Source organism: Lepisosteus oculatus, chromosome 19 (assembly GCF_040954835.1).
Source record: "Lepisosteus oculatus isolate fLepOcu1 chromosome 19, fLepOcu1.hap2, whole genome shotgun sequence".
NCBI classification, from domain to species: Eukaryota; Metazoa; Chordata; class Actinopteri; order Semionotiformes; family Lepisosteidae; genus Lepisosteus; species Lepisosteus oculatus.
In genome coordinates, this window is record NC_090714.1 from 17,667,767 (window position 1) to 17,683,280 (window position 15,514).

At 45.1% G+C, this 15,514-nt stretch overlaps 3 protein-coding genes across 12 annotated transcripts in view; 1 reads left to right on the forward strand and 2 right to left on the reverse strand.

The window, feature by feature from the left end:
• Window positions 1–456: 456 nt before the first annotated feature.
• On the reverse strand, window positions 457–3,645 carry ndufb10 (NADH:ubiquinone oxidoreductase subunit B10). The gene is made up of 4 exons (XM_006637228.3): window positions 3,397–3,645; window positions 2,437–2,575; window positions 1,430–1,569; window positions 457–652 (listed from the first exon to the last, which is right to left on the reverse strand). Exons 1-4 carry the CDS (start codon window positions 3,542–3,544, stop codon window positions 555–557), a joined length of 525 nt encoding a protein of 174 aa, XP_006637291.1. The 5' UTR covers window positions 3,545–3,645; the 3' UTR covers window positions 457–554.
• Window positions 3,646–5,276: 1,631 nt separating this feature from the next.
• Window positions 5,277–13,364, forward strand: LOC102695091 (large ribosomal subunit protein uL3-like). 2 transcript variants are annotated; one of them, XM_015360144.2, is made up of 10 exons: window positions 5,277–5,376; window positions 6,369–6,561; window positions 6,944–7,112; window positions 7,726–7,861; window positions 9,836–10,022; window positions 10,727–10,887; window positions 11,755–11,856; window positions 11,962–12,057; window positions 12,447–12,566; window positions 13,157–13,364. In XM_015360144.2, exons 1-10 carry the CDS (start codon window positions 5,374–5,376, stop codon window positions 13,220–13,222), a joined length of 1,233 nt encoding a protein of 410 aa, XP_015215630.2. In that variant the 5' UTR covers window positions 5,277–5,373; the 3' UTR covers window positions 13,223–13,364. The 2 variants fall into 2 exon arrangements, with proteins under 2 accessions (XP_015215630.2, XP_069036936.1); XM_069180835.1 differs by lacking the exons at window positions 12,447–12,566; window positions 13,157–13,364 and adding an exon at window positions 12,162–12,250.
• tex2l (testis expressed 2, like) overlaps window positions 9,386–15,514 on the reverse strand; it is a 29,714-nt gene continuing 23,585 nt past the window's right edge. For 5 of the 9 annotated variants that reach the window (XM_015360143.2, XM_015360142.2, XM_015360140.2 and 2 more), the window contains 2 exons: window positions 15,364–15,484; window positions 9,386–14,716 (listed from right to left, as the gene is read on the reverse strand). In XM_015360143.2, coding sequence (XP_015215629.2) covers window positions 14,582–14,716; window positions 15,364–15,484 — 256 coding nt within the window. In that variant the 3' untranslated portion in view covers window positions 9,386–14,581. The remainder of the gene's footprint in view (window positions 14,717–15,363; window positions 15,485–15,514) is intronic. The other 4 variants (XR_011182658.1, XR_011182655.1, XR_011182657.1 and 1 more) reach the window with 4 other exon arrangements.

Genomic DNA, 15,514 nt, shown 5'->3' on the forward strand with positions numbered 1-15,514 from the left:
CTGTGATCCATTGAACACTTTAAAGGATTCAATTTAAGAAATTCCTTGGTGATAAATTGAACAGATTCCTTGGTGATCATAGTTAATTGAACAGATTACTTACAGGTGTTGATCTTCAGGAACAAGTGGCTTCTCTGGGTCTGTAAGACCTCTAATATATCCCCTATTGTGCTACTGTAGGAATATTGCTATTCAGTTTCATGTAGTGATGCAGTTAATTGAACATAATTGACTATAGATATTGACCTATCTTGTCATTCTAAATTAAGTCTAAGGGGGTGGGTGGGGCATCTGCCAACTGTCACAGTTGTCAGGACAGAAAGGAACACTGCAGTTCTACATTATGCAATGCTTTCCACTAGTGTGTAGCAAATCATAAATTTATCAGGGCTCTGTTTGCAAACTTTCCTATGAAACCATTTCTAGCAAGAAAAGATATTTAAGTAGAAACCCAAGTCCAGTTTTTACAACCATTTTATTTTACAGGTTAACACATAGTGGAGGTGATGCAGTAGGAGAGGCTTCAGCCGACAGCTGTCCACTGCTGTCTGGTCTCAGGCTTCAGTTGCTTGTTTCCGACGCTCCTCAATCATCTTGTGTTTCTGCTTCATCAGGCATTTCCGAGCATTGCCGTAGGCACCCAGGTCCCCATCTTAATCACACAGAACAGAACAGCATCAGGCAGAAGAAATCTGAACTCAAGCAGGCTGCTTCTGCTATTGCAGCTCGGAAGGCAGTGCACATCTCAAACCTGGCCAAACGAAGGAACCAAGCTTCCAGAACCTAAAATATAACCCAGCCAAACCAAACAGACAAGGAACAGAGCAGTCTCAGGGCCTGTACTCCTACACTCAGAATTTAATGCTCTTGTAAGGCTGTTTTTATGTTTGAAAAAGTATGCTGAAGTGCTTCTACGTGTAAATGAAGGTATAATCAAATAAAACTAAAAACAGCTTAAAGAGCAGCTATTAATGTAGCGACCTGTATCCTCTGTTCTGGATCACGTCTGCAGAGATAAGGAAGGGTACCAGCGGTATCGAGGCTCTGCCGCGACCCTGAACTGGAAGAGAACAGGTGGATTTTTTTAGAGCAAGGGTGTTAGTGTCAGCCTGTGGCACAGCCCACCACTGGTAAGAAGTGGAACCAAAGCAGGTCTTTGTAATCTGGGGGTATGGGGACAAGCCTTAGGAACATGAAGATAGCTGGTAGCCTCACCATGAGAAATGAATGCCCATAGGCACCAACTCCAAATTCTAACACGAACTGCAAGAAAGAGCTGACGTGGAACTTTTTACACTGAAATCTAGAAGGACTCAAATGGCTTGCTTCTGTTATTTTAAAATACCTAGGGATGGTGCCATGAGAGGCACATATAGCTATGCCTGGAGCTCGGTGACACGGAGCAGGCCGAGACGCTGTTGGCACTCACATCGGGACTGGAAGGCATTGGCCACCTCTGTGAACTGCTGCAGCTGCTTGGCGCAGTTCTGCCGGTAGCTCTTCCCCTCCCACTGCTGGCAGGCGGACAGCCTCTCCTGCATCACCTTCACGATCTCCTCATCCACCATACTGCGCAGAGCAGAGAGAAGCAGCGGCGATTCAGATCAAGCGCAGGCTGTAGGCCAAACCACCGCTGTCTAAACACACACTGAGGGACAGGCACCACTGAGTGCCTGAAGACCAAACACACACACGGGAAAACTGGGAAGGATTGGAGGGCATGTTACTGTGAAAACCTCTGCCTTTGCATACTTCACATCAGGCTTGTTACTCACTCATCTACCACTCTCTCTTTAGCTATTTTACGGCTTAAACAGCGTTCGGGTGTTTAGATTAGGCACCTGTAAAATCCCTGAAAGGAACTCCACTAACTATCAAACTAGTCATCTTAATCAGCTGGAACAGCCACACAGAGGAAGAGCCCCACTGGGAGTCAGCTTGCTTCTGCTCGGCTGGGGTACAAGGGATGGGAGCCAGAGGGCTCAGTTATTTATTTTCCTTTCAGAGGAACTGTAACAGTAGCCCAATTTACTGCGTGAGATAACAGGATCTCTTCATATTTCTGCATGGCGGCCTCCCTCACCCTTCAACAGGGATGCCTAGATCAAGCTCACAGCTAAGCTAGGTTGCAGTATTTCCCAATGGCAAAACACACAACAATGTTACAGGTAAAGGGTCATTCCATGCTGAAGCACTGTGTTTCTTTTCAGTTCCTGTTCCTCTGCAGACTACACATGCTGATGCAGCTCCCTACATTAGTACTACACTACATGCAACAGATACAACGGAGTCAGGTCTGGGCACTTCCTCTGATGAATACAAAACATTACTGACTGATGCGCGTTTCCCACAAGATGAAACAACACAAGGCTTAGGCAAGAGGACACCCAGAATCACTCAGGCCCCCATTTAAAACCGACAGCTGTAGGTACATACCAGTCTCTCTTCCACTGCATGTCCGCTTCGTAGTAGCACAGGTAGTCTCCCTGCTGGCATTCGGTCATGTCCGGGACCCGGCGGTACTGCCGGTGGTAATAATAGAATGTCTGCCTCGTGTGCAGGTGATCCATCCATTCTGCAAGGACACGGCAGCAGAGCTCAGTGTTGCAGGGCTGCCATGCCCACTCAGCCCCCTGCTCTTCACAGGACAGGCAACCACAACCTCAGGTGCTTCAACACTCCACAGGGCTCTACATGGACTGGTGTCAGAGCTCCGGTGTGCTCCCCTGCTCCTCAGTTATAAAATGTTGTACTTTTAAATGGAGAAGGCTTAGCACAGGTGTTCGAGGTCTCCTTTAAGCACCAGCACCTGTAGGCTGGAGAGGCTGTTGAACTAATCCTAGCTCTCCTCTAAAGCGAAATCATACAGACACTGACCCTCCAGGACCAGGTCTGGGGACCTCAGGGTTACTACAACGCTAATATACACCTTTTCACCGCAGTCTGTGGCAGTACAGAATCGTTAGTTGTGAGATACTAAGATTTAGTAACACATCCAGGTCTATAGCCTCTAGGATCACGGCTTGGAATTTAAACAGGCGTCCTGTATCTTAATAAATCGTAGCGTGCTGGAGGTTGTGGAGAAGCCTAGCACGTTTAGCTGGCGTGAAAGTAACGTGCAAGCGTCAGTCTGTTAGCTAGTCAGGATGCATTGTCCGCGCTGTATACGAAATATCATCCCCTTCCGCCGACACTGTACTGGTGTAGCTAATACTATACTGGTGTAGCTGACACTATTACTGGTTTAGCGAATACTATACAGTAAAAATAAAGACAGAAGCGAACAAAATGAGATCACATGCACACCCGCTGCACGGTCCCAAGACCTCAACTTCAGCTTCTGGATAACATGACGACGTTTAAACAAGCGACAGATCGACCTTCGTGGTCTTTTACCTCTTAAAACGGTGATCGGCTTGTCAACGGCGTAGTAGAATATCTTCATCGCATAGTCCAAAGGGTTTGGAAGAATCGTCTGTTTGTTCACTACCGGGGTCCGTCGAGGCGGCTGGGGGTACACATCTTTATCCCAGTCATCCGGCATTTTTCTTTTATTATTTGGAGCAAATTTTAAAAAACAAACTAGAATCCTCCTCCTCGACCTCAACCCCTCTCACCACACGCAACAGAGGCTGCGCGACTCCACTACCCGACCAACATGGCGGAATAAAGGTCAAAGACGCCGAGAGTAATCCCAGTGTGAAAAAGCGCATATTACAGAGCATAAGTGTGAATTAATACATATGATTTCGATTTACAGTAAAATATATATTTTTATATGTCACTAGCGTTTTCGCAAATCCCCACGGGTCAAAGGTCAAAGGTGTTGTGAGCGACGATGTAATACTTTTACTCAGCGCCAGGTGGACCCAGATGCCTCTCAGAGATTGTCTCTGTTTTTTTAAGGTGAATTTCCCTGGAGTTGGTAGTTCGTGTACTTTGAGCCTGCATAGCTAAATAATCCTGGTGTTAATTACGGTACATTAGAAATATTATTTAATTATATTAATAAATATTATTTATTAGTCCAGGGGCAAGTACATTTGTTACACATATTGGGACCGATTGTTTTTTCCTCCTTGAAAACTATACTGAGCAAACGTCCCTCTTATAACGGAAATTCACGAAGTTCTACCGGGAAAATTAAAAAAATATATTTTCATAGCAGATGCATTGTAGTGTACGATTTTACTGTCATGCATGACAGTAATTATTCTGATTAATGTGTCTCACTAACGTGGCTGCACTGAAAGTCACAGGTTATTTCTGTTCACCTACAATGTCCACCATGTTGTTCCCTCCCACTATCACAACAACATGTAGATTAAAAAAAATACTTTAAAAATACCCTCACTGCCATGACACTCAGTGGGACTAACTGGCTTAAAAGTGACGAATGTAAATACTTTTTTTGATTAAGATGCTCATGATCAAGAATTCTGGGTGAAGTCAGGTGATTTTAAGAGCCACTGCTAAGCCATTGAATTGGCAAGTGCTTTGTAGACGTTTGCTCCAGAATGTGCCTCTCCTCTGCCCTGGCCTGGCTGAGAACGCTGACTGACAGGAACCCACTGTCGCTCTCTTCAGGAAAGAGCCTGAACACGTCACTCACACAGGGCTCTGCCAGTGCGCAGGATTTGGCCACACAGCCGTGAGCAGAGGAGCTCAGAGGAAATGGCCGCTATTTCCAGGCTGTGAACAACCTGCGCAATTGTTTAGCATGAAAGTCCTATATGCTGTCTGACCATATCAACCCACATGAAAAAAAATAAAGGTTTTACAATTTCAAGTTCAGTTAGTTATGGACAAAATACCAGTGTAATAAGTTTAGTGAACATGTCAGTTCTAATTTTGCATGGCTACATTTTCTGGGCGAGTATTGTCTTAAAGTGTTGCATACTCTTAGGGCGCAAGGGTACAGTGTAAATGCCTTGTACCTGCACAATGTAAAATAGGTTTCATTAGCAAAAGCTTGTTAAGGTAAGCTATCAATTCTGGGATTTTTTCTGAAAGGAATAAAGACAATCTGATTAAAAAATCTTTAATGAATTCCAGCTACTGCATGAAGTAATTGAAAATATTACAACAAGCCCATTTCCTGAAAAAGGGTGTTCCTGTTGTTTCCCCTCTAACAGCGTCAGACACCTCTCTGACTGCCTCAGCCTTTTGAGTTTGTTTAGTCAGAATCACCTGACTGCTGTCTGTGTGCTGTTATAGTCTGGCAGCCTTCCCTCCAGATTGAAATCGATACTGCACCGGACTGGGCCAGCAACTAAATTTGAGTCTTTAGATTGAGCAACATCTTGAGTATGAGCTTAAATCAGCACTTGATCTCTGTCTCTTTGGTCCCCGGTGTCGACGCTGTGCAGAGCCATGGTCAGTACCCTGCCTGTGTTGTTCTAAAACAGAGACTTTATCCCTGTGTTGTGAGTGTCTGATTCCCTTGTGGAACGTAGATGTTTTCTGTGGACTAACTCTCTGCCTGGTGTGTTTTCCCACCTGGACCGCGTTGATCAGTGTGTGGGACACAGGACTGCTCGTTCAACTATGTTGTGCCAGCAGACATGTTGTAGGAGAATAATGGCGTCTCAGGTTTTAACATGCTGTTATTGCAGAGGACTGTTTGGTTTCTAACTCACCCATTTAAAACTCCATTTAGTTTTATGGCCAAGATATACTTTCTGTGTAGTTTCTAAGATGCTTGTGACCTTTTTTAATACATACCAAACTTTGTGCACTGTTGCCAATAAAACACAGCGTGATTCACTGGGATACAAATGCAGCTCTGCTGTCTGCTTTATAGGGGTTTGACACTCAGTGGCTATATAAAAAATAAGCTTTATTGACATGACAAATTTATATAAATGGCCAATGCAATAAAATCTGATAAAATAAAAAATATACTATATGATAAAATATGCTATACTATATAATCAACACAAATAGCAGACAACTTGGAAAGATTGTACATATGTAGTGCAAAGAATTACAGAGCTCTCACCCTGGTCACTGTGTCTCTGTCCTCTTCCAGGAGTGGACTGTTCACTGTGCTGAGGGATGTCAGGGACAAACTGTTTTGAAAACTACTACTGTATATAAGTGTAAGCAATTATTGAGTCTTGAAAGGGCTGGCATGCCCAGCATACTGTGGTCACTTGGCACTTTCCTTTAATTGATGCAAAAGGAAGCCAGATGATCTATTGGACCCGTTTTAAGCATTAGTTTAGGCAGAGTTTAATTCACCCGTGCTGCGTCTTGTGCTACCCAGGTAGGGGGTGTGGTCCTTGCATTACTTCTGGAGCAGGCTGTTGCTGAAATGCTTCTGGACTCAGTTGTTGGTCTTCAGTGTTTTTGCTTGATGCGTGCAGTCTCACCGCAAGTTCTCCGCGCCACGCCATGGGCACCTGGGCTTTCTGCCCCACAAGAGGAGCAGGCGCCACAGGGGCAAAGTGCGCAGCTGGCCCAGGGATGACCCCAGCAAGCCCGTCCACCTCACCGCCTTCCTGGGCTACAAGGCGGGGATGACCCACACCCTGAGAGAGGTGCACCGCCCGGGGCTCAGTACGTACTGGGGTGACAAGGGGGGTGCACGCGGGGTCCCCTGTGCCAAAGCCAAGTCTGTGTGTGGCTCTGCGTTCATGACGCTATTTCCCAGCATTATTTTTGCTATTGCTGTTACAATATGGGTCAATCGGTCTCCTGGTCAGCTACATGAGTGCAGATATAAAGAAAACATATATTTAGTCAGGAATCAACGCTAACAGTGCCACTCTTCTTAAGTAATTTTGAAAACAACAGGAGTAAGGTGTCAAGAATGGAGGAGGCCCGGCTCAGAGTTTCCACCTGGTTCCTAGAGGATTAATCCTTCAGTGATGCAGTCAGGAGTGGATGAGCGAGGAGCAGGAGTGAGCGAAAAGCCCTGATCAGGTCTTGCTCTCCCCAGAGGTGTCCAAGAGGGAGGAGGTGGAAGCGGTGACCATCATCGAGACGCCCCCTGTGGTGGTGGTGGGGATTGTGGGATACATTGAGACGCCACGCGGGCTGCGCTGTTTCAAGACGGTTTTTGCAGAGCACCTCAGTGACGAATGCAAACGCCGGTTCTACAGGAACTGGTAGGTGAGGAAACTGGAAGGAATTTGTTTTTGGGAAATGGGGGGTGGGGAATTGGTATGGAGGAGAAACTGAGCTTTGTACCGCATCTTTATCAGTTTTAATTGTACATTGCTACCCTTCTAAAATAACATTCAGTTCAAACTTGGGTCAGCTCAGCAGCAGACTGTGACCAGAACTCAAATCAAATGGTGGCACATGATTGGCACAGTGCCAGCTGGGATGGTGTTGGGATTAGTCAGGTGGGGGCTCAGCAGCGACCCCTGGAATTCACCAGGACCCTGCAGGATTGCAGTGACATCAGCCAGGGCTGTCCACTGAACTTCCTGTACATCATGATGTGTCAGATGGTGATTGGTTCGATGGGTGGGCGGGTCAACAGAACTTGTCCACATCCTCTCCCAGAGCAGGTACAGGGGATCACAGTCCCTTATGAGGTGTGACGCGATGAGTCAAGACATCGAGGCACAACTGGTGACTCGCAATCGGGTGTCCATAAAATCAAAAAACAAGTGTCAATACTGAGTTTATATTAAATAAGAAAAAGGCTGCAGTTTCATAAGATTTAAAATTATCTTGATGATCTTTTCTTTCTAAACCCAAGATGTCTTCCAGGTACAAGAGTAAAAAGAAGGCCTTCAGCAAGTTTTCCAAGAAGTGGCAGGATGAGGCTGGCAAGAAGCAGCTGGAGAAGGATTTTGACGCCATGAAGAAATTCTGCAAAGTGATTCGGGTCATCGTGCACACTCAGGTAGAGCTATGACTTCCCAGAACCCCTCTGCAATGAGCAGGTAGCAGCCACAGCAGTGTCTGCAGTCCTGACCAAAACCCCATTTTCATTTCTTCCAGTGACGTTTCAGAAGTGATTGCATATTGGAAGTTTTTTTTAAATCATTGTTATAGATAAGTGGCCATAAATCCACGATTCGTTGATCTGACGTGAATAAATACTTCAAGAGTGTTATTTTGAATGTTCACAGGAACTGTTTTTTATGGATGTGACCTATTGTTTGATAGGTTTGTTGCAGATGAATTAGAACCCTTCCATCTTATAATGAAAGCTGCTGCAGTGCTAATGGCAGCGAGCTCTATCCTGACCATGGGTATGCAGTTTAAAATAGCAGTTTAAAAATAATCCCCATCAATTTATGTGCTGCCATCTGAGCCAAAATTCATTCAGAAATCAGCCTGGGGAGCATTTACAGCTTAATAAAAGTCCTCTGCACACTACATTAAAATAAAATCTTTCTGGTGTCAAGCTGCTGGCTTGGGAGAAGCAGTGGACTACTAATTAACACTGTTTATGTGCTGGAATTTTCAAAATAATACAAACATGTAAGATAATTACAAAGGGTGCTTAATCGTAGCCCTGAGCAAATGTTGATTTTAGTGTGAGTCATAAAAGCACCACTGAAGCACATAATGCAGAATTTTTTTTGGTTCAGATGTAATAAGCCAGAAGAAGCAAAACTGAAACAGAATACTATATAAGAGTGTATCTGTTTCACCTTCAAGATGTGATTTATAATGCTATTCTGATTATATCTGTTATTCATTTATTATCTCCCTAGATTTGTTGTAATGGTGTCTTTTTCTGCTTGTTGTTGCATTGCAAATGCCACTTTATTTTAAAGAATAAATAAGTAAAGTAAAAGCAAAAGAATAAGTAAGTTAGGTGGCCTGGCAATTAGTCCTGTTGCCTCACAGATCTTGAGGCCTGGGTTTGATCTCTGACAGGGGTGCTTGGGTGTGGAGCTTGCATGTTCTCCCCAGGTCCATTTACTGTTTCTCTGATGCATCGGTTTCCTCTGGGATTCAAAGACATGATGTCCAGGTGTCTTTGGTGTTTTCACCCCTGTTATCTGTGGTTTTAGGGTTGTGTGGGTGCCCTAGGTGTAGCCCGCCTCATGCTTTTGGTATACTAGGCATAAGTGGCTTTCTTACTGAAAAGGAATTGACAAGTTAAAAAGATTAAGGACAAAGGAAGGAAACAAGGATCACAATTCCAGACCTGGGTCAGTTCTCTAGTCATTTCTGAGGTTAATCTGCCATGGCTGTGTTTGTTAACATGGATAACATGGAATGGATGATCTTGGGAACTCCTGGGCTTGTACAGAAAAAGAGGAACTGATAGAGACAGTGTTTTTGAAACTAAGTAGTGGTGTGTTTTAAAATTCAACATATTTTTTGGCCTTCAGAATTATACAAATAACAGGAAACAGCTGTGCCACTGTGTCCCTTTAACAAACATGGAAAAGGTAATACACTTAGAATATGAAGTGAACAAGTGATAGGTTTATTCCCTGCTGAAAAGAGAAGAAAGAAAACACATTGTTTCGGCCGTGGAGCCTTCTTCAGGTGTGAGTAAGACAGGCAGTATTGCTGATTCAGCTTGGTTCTGTGTGCAGGGAGAGGAGCACCGGGCTGCTGGTGTGTGTGTGTGTCGATGTGTGTGAGTTTATGTGTATGTTGATGTGTGTGTGTCTGTGTGTGTTGATACTGTATGTGTTGATGTGTGTCTGTGAGTTGGTGTGTGTGTCTGTCTGAGTTAATGTGTGTTGACATGTGTGTGTGTTGACGTGTGTGTGTGCTGATGTGTGTTGATGTGTGTGTGTGAGGTAATGTGTGTGTTTGTGTGAGTTAATGTGTGTTGACGTGTGTGAGGTGATGTGTGTGTCTGTGTGAGTTAATGTGTGTTGACGTGTGTGTGTGCTCATGTGTGCAGATGCGCCTCCTGCCTCTGGCCCAGAAGAAGGCCCATGTGATGGAGGTGCAGCTGAATGGGGGTTCGGTGTTGGAGAAGGTGGACTGGGCCCGCGAGCGCCTGGAGAAGACCGTCCCCGTCTCCGCCGTCTTCACGCAGAACGAGATGATTGACGTCATCGGAGTCACCAAGGGCCACGGTTTTAAAGGTCTCAGCACAGCCTAGGGCACTGGTCTCATACCGGCCAGGGAGAGATCTGCGCTGCTTTCCTGTCGTGGGCGAGAAATACGTGAGAGGGCTGCCCAGGGCCTCCAGCCCTGAATCTGACTTCATACACTGTTCTCTGTCCTTTTTCAAAACACATTTACATGCATTAACGGAAAGTTTCCTTACATATCTTTTTTAATTGCAAATTGCCAGTTATTTTCATTACTTCACATGCAATTTAGAACATTTGTTTCTACTGTTCCAACTGGGAGAGCTGACTCCCAGTTGATGTGTGGGCTGACTCTTTTGAAATGCCCACCTTCAAGCCACACACCTTCTCACACATCACAAGCAGCTCCGCCCCCTGCAGGGGGATTAGCTCTGATTGGAGGAGAGGTGTGTCCCTCCCTGACAGCACCGCAAGCCTGCAAGCTTCCAGGAAGCTGAGGGGGTCGCTGTGTCGCTGAGACACGAGGCGGGGCTCAGCCAGTTATGCAGTACCCTTTTGGTAATCCCAGTCACTGTCAGCTTGTGACATGACCCGGGCTCAAACCTGCAATTGTAGAACGCACTCTGCATTCAGTTGAGCACCATCCCCTGTTGAGCCACTCACGAGCCCCCTTTGCTTGTTCCTGATCTTCTCTCCGTTCTGTTTTGGGATCCTGAGCTGTGATCCCATGCCCTGCCCTCTTTGCTCTTTGGTAGGGGTGACGAGCCGCTGGCACACCAAGAAGCTGCCCAGGAAGACGCACAAGGGTCTGCGGAAGGTCGCGTGTATTGGAGCCTGGCACCCTGCCCGCGTGGCGTACTCCATTGCCCGTGCCGGGCAGAAGGGCTACCACCACCGCACTGAGATCAACAAGAAGGTGTGAGGAGCTGAGATGGCTGGGGAGAGACACTGTGTTTAGACCATCCCCAGAGAGCAGCAATAAGCCTCCAGCACAACTGTCTGGTGTAAATACTGCAATGTCTAAGACATCAGACACTGTTCTACTTCTTACACTCAGTGCTTTCCCTTCTTTATACAGAAACACAATTTAATGAAAGTTTATTACAGTCTGCTGAAGGAAAGCAGGATTGACTGGTCAAAGATAACACTCAATCCTCATGGAGCTGTGTTGTGCAGTTCAATGGAAATAATGACACTCAAATTTCTCCTGAGAAATAGATGTGTTTGAGGATTTTAAATAAGTATTAAGTATAGTGAGATTTGGGTTGAGCTGCTAAGCTAAGTGGGTTTGCTCCAGGTGCTCTGGTTTCCTCCCACAGTCCAGAAAAGACTTACTGGCAGGTTAATTGGTTTCTGGCAAGACTGGCCTTGCTGTGACTGTGTGTGTTTGTGTCTGTAAGTGTGCCCTGCATTTCTCTAGCTGCTCTTTGGGAAAGGCTGTGGCTCTGCAGCATCCCTGAATGGGAAGAAGAGGCTAGAAAACAGATGGATGTATAGATTACCTCGAGCCGTGATCCAGAATCTGATAACCCTGGCATCTTCTTGTGCAAAGTGAGCTGTAGTAATAACACAGTTGGAATGATCAAATAAAACTCTAGTGGAGGAGTTTATTTTACCAGCTTTAGATTTTCTTTTGTAAGGGGAGTGATTCATAAGCTCAATCTGATAAAACACCATCTGAGAACCAGCAGATGAAGGTGCCAGAGGAAGAGATCAGGTTCTGGGGGACAAGAGATGAACGAGAGTGCAGCAGCTGTTCTGTTGTGTTTTATTCCCAATGCAGATCTACCGCATCGGGCAGGGAGCTCACATCAAGGACGGCAAAGCGATCAGGAGCAACGCCTCCACCAGCTACGACACCACTGAGAAGAGCATCACGCCTATGGTACTGTACCCTTCCTGACGCCACTGGCTGGCCTGTCCCGGGTCTGCTGTCTGCTCGCCTGGCTCTCCTCTCCGGCTGTGCTAACTCTCGTCTCCTGTGCCCCAGGGGGGGTTTCCCCATTATGGCGAGGTGAACAGTGACTTCATCATGCTGAAGGGCTGTGTGGTGGGCACCAGGAAGCGCGTCCTCACCCTCAGGAAGGTAAGGTAACCCCTTCCCCCATCCCTCCAGCAGGTGAGAGTCACCTTCATTATTACCTCTCATTTTTTTTCTTCTACTTTTTGTTCCAACTTTTTTTGTTTCAGTTGAGCTTCTTTGTTGGGGTTTACCTTTTCATGCAGTAATTGAATGTCCCTCTTGAGGACAAAGACGTGATCAAAGTGTCACTGGCCAGCCTCTGGACTATGGCCTGTGTAGGCAGTAATCTCAACAAGTCAAGGTCCATAGTACTGCTGATGTGAGGAAGCATAGTAACCAGTGACCACCCTATCACAATGTCCATAAAGCAGTGACAGTAACCAGTGACCACCCTATCACAATGTCCATAAGGCAGTGACAGTGACCAGTCACCAGTGTGTCTGTGGTTGCAGTCCCTGTTGGTGCACACCAGCCGCAAGGCCTTGGAGCCCATCGAGCTCAAGTTCATCGACACCACGTCCAAATTCGGCTACGGGCACTTCCAGACAGCGCAGGAGAAGAGAGCCTTCATGGTATGTGAGGGGAGAGCGCGAAGCTGGGGTGCCTCCTTCCAAATACAGAGAGCGAGCAGTGCTGCTCTCTTTACACTTGAAAACGTACACAGCTGAAATAACTGATATTTATTTTGACATATCATTGATTAGACATCACTTATATCTACTAGCCAACATGGAAAAGCAGTTAAAAAGGTACAAAAATGGTAGAATATGTCAATGGAAGCATTGTATTTTAATCCAGTGATGTTATGTTAAAATTGCAGAATATTGTATAATTCATGCATTACGTATAAACGTCATGGTAACTATATTAATCATAATTTAGAATATTGTGCATAATTGGAGATTAAAGGCATGTCATACACTGACAAGCTGAAGGAACTGAACCTGTTTAGTCTTGAACAGGGAAACCTGATACAACCACTCACAATCCTCAAAGATATTGAGAAAGTCAATCTAGTGGACATCTATAGTGAAACTATCTATATCTATATCTATAGTGAAACACAAACCAGAGGAAACAAATAGAAAACAGTCTATAAATGTGTGAACCAGGAATGGTTTGACATACCTCTGTATGTTTGTCTCTCTCTCTTCTGCTAAAGGGACCCCTGAAGAAAGATCTGCTGAAGAAACTTCCCGTGCCACAAGAGGAGGAGGAGGGGATGTAGAGGATCAGGGAGGAGCTAGGAGCGACTAATCTCAGGCGAACTTGAAATCAAGACTCCCATCCCAGAATGTGTATAAAGTATTCCTCCTGAGCCTTTATGCTTTTGAGAACTGTAATACAACACAAATATCTTAAGCAAAACAGTAATGCAATCAGTGTCTCCTTTATTCTTTAATAGTAAAACACAAAATACAATCAGAGTCATGATTGTTCAGGTACCTAAAAAAACAAATGTGGTTGGCCTTGAGCTATGACTGAGCTGGCTGTTCCAGGAGCATGAGAGATTACAAAAGAGCAGGGATGAAAGAAACACCCTCTCTCCCACAGCAGATGAGCACAACTGCCAGTACAGAAGTTCAATGTGCTCCTCCTTTATATCTGGCAAATTCATTGAAAAGATGCTGTAAATGCAAAGCAAGAACTTTACAACATAACCAGTGAACAAAAATACATTGCCTGGCATCCCAAGATGCAATGCTTTGCCTGTGATTTTCAGTTCCTGTAGTATTGGTTCAATGCAGGAGAAAGTAAGAGAAATTAAAGCCTTTGAAGTTACCAAGACATAAAAGGAGTCTATTGATACTTACAAGATTTTCCCTGGACAGTTTTAGTGCAACAGATCCATCTCTACAATCCATCTCCATCTCCAGTTGTCACTTGCTTTCCATGCTCTTGATAAGGGGAACATTTCACACTTTTCTGTTAAAATGCATGAGTATCATACAGTAGATGCAAAAATAACCATGCAGCCCAATATCCTTATTGCACTCATACAGGACTGTGTCACCTGTGAAGGTGATCTTTTGCCGATTTTGGAGGAGAGCTTGTCGAAGCTATTTCCAGGACGTTGAGCCCTCTGCCCTTACAGCAGTGCTCTCTAGGTTTCAGTAGCTGCGCAGGTCTGTGTATTTCACTAAAGGGAAAAGTGCATGTACATCATCTGTTACCTGGGCCAGAGTAACTGTCTCATCACTGTTGACCTTGTTGAGCAGCTGACAAACAAGAGAGTGTAAAGGTTGCAGGAAGAAATGAGGGCCCATTTTTAAAAAATTGGTTCAGGTAAATTCTTGATCCTGGAAACTCATCCGGCTTATTCTCCACAAGAGAGGCATATCCATGTGCTTACCCATGTTCCCTACAAGATGTCTAAGCAGCAGATTCCATATACAATGGTATTATGTTTCACCTGCAAACCAAATTTCTCACACACACTCAGACACCATATCAGGGCTGTTAGAGGTTAGAGGGAAAGGGGCCCCTAGTTCACATCAGGAACACTTTCATTTGGGAACTTAGACCTCCTTTCCCTAAACTGGCCTCTGCGGATCCTGGTGTGTGTGCAATGCTCCAGAAGGGGGCACTATTCTTCAGCGTTGGCAATTTCTGCTCTTGTCATCTCCTCTGGCTGGGCTGGCTGAGAACCAGGAGGGTAGGCAAGGCCAGAGTGCATAAGGGGAAGGTAGAGGTCGTCCATGTTTGGCATCACGAGAACTTTCTGGAAGGAGAAACATCTCTCTTTCAGTCAGGAGAAGAATGAAGCAGCAGACAACAGCAACCTTCCTCAACCCCTACTCCTCCACAGGGAGCTGATTCTCCAGTCAAGCTCTTCATTGCCTAACTGAACTAACTACTTGCTCTTAATTGAGCCAGATGAACTCTTGTCCTGAGTCCAAAGGAGGAAATGATGCAATCATTGTAAACCCAACTTCAACGTCTAAAATCTGACAGACCACAACCCTTGCACAAAGGAATATTTAATAAAGCAAGAAAAATGCAGCCTGCCTTTCAAACTTGCAAGGAACAGGAGATTGTCTGATAGTCTAGAAGTTTTTCAAACAGTTCCAGATGTACATCAGTGAAAGATAAGTGAATTCATACCTAAACTCCAGGTGGTGACATTCAGCCTTCACTGTAATTTAAGACATTCTAGTTACCAATTTAAGGACAAAACATTTTAGGGGGGTGCTGCCTAAGATTATATTTGTACTTTTTTTAATAAGTTTCCAATGAAAATTAATTTTAGGTCCATAAACTGAAGCTTAATTTTATTGGAACAGGCAAAATGCATTTGAACTATGCGCACAGCTCAGCATGAGGTGAAGGGGTGAAACAAAACCACAGTTTGCCAGAAGGTGAGCGGACCTGGAACTCGTGCTGCAGTTTCCTCTCGATCCACTCGGTGACGTGAGTGAAGGTCACCTCCCTCTCGCCCAGCTTGGGCCTCACCCTTAGGTCCAGTCGTGGGGGAACACAAAAACTGTACCTGAGGGTAAAAGCACAAACAGTGAGACAC

Bases quoted from the DNA above. Each gene is read 5' to 3' on its own strand.
- ndufb10 (XM_006637228.3), bottom strand. From the start codon at position 3,544: ATGCCGGATGACTGGGATAAAGATGTGTACCCCCAGCCGCCTCGACGG. The intron at 2,576-3,396 runs GTAAAAGACCAC...GTGTCCTTGCAG, and splicing joins GCCGATCACCGTTTTAAGAG to AATGGATGGATCACCTGCAC. The intron at 653-1,429 runs GTGAGTGCCAAC...TGTGTGATTAAG, and splicing joins CAATGCCTTCCAGTCCCGAT to ATGGGGACCTGGGTGCCTAC.
- LOC102695091 (XM_015360144.2), top strand. The intron at 10,888-11,754 runs GTGTGAGGAGCT...TTCCCAATGCAG, and splicing joins GCACTGAGATCAACAAGAAG to ATCTACCGCATCGGGCAGGG. The intron at 12,058-12,446 runs GTAAGGTAACCC...CTGTGGTTGCAG, and splicing joins GCGTCCTCACCCTCAGGAAG to TCCCTGTTGGTGCACACCAG.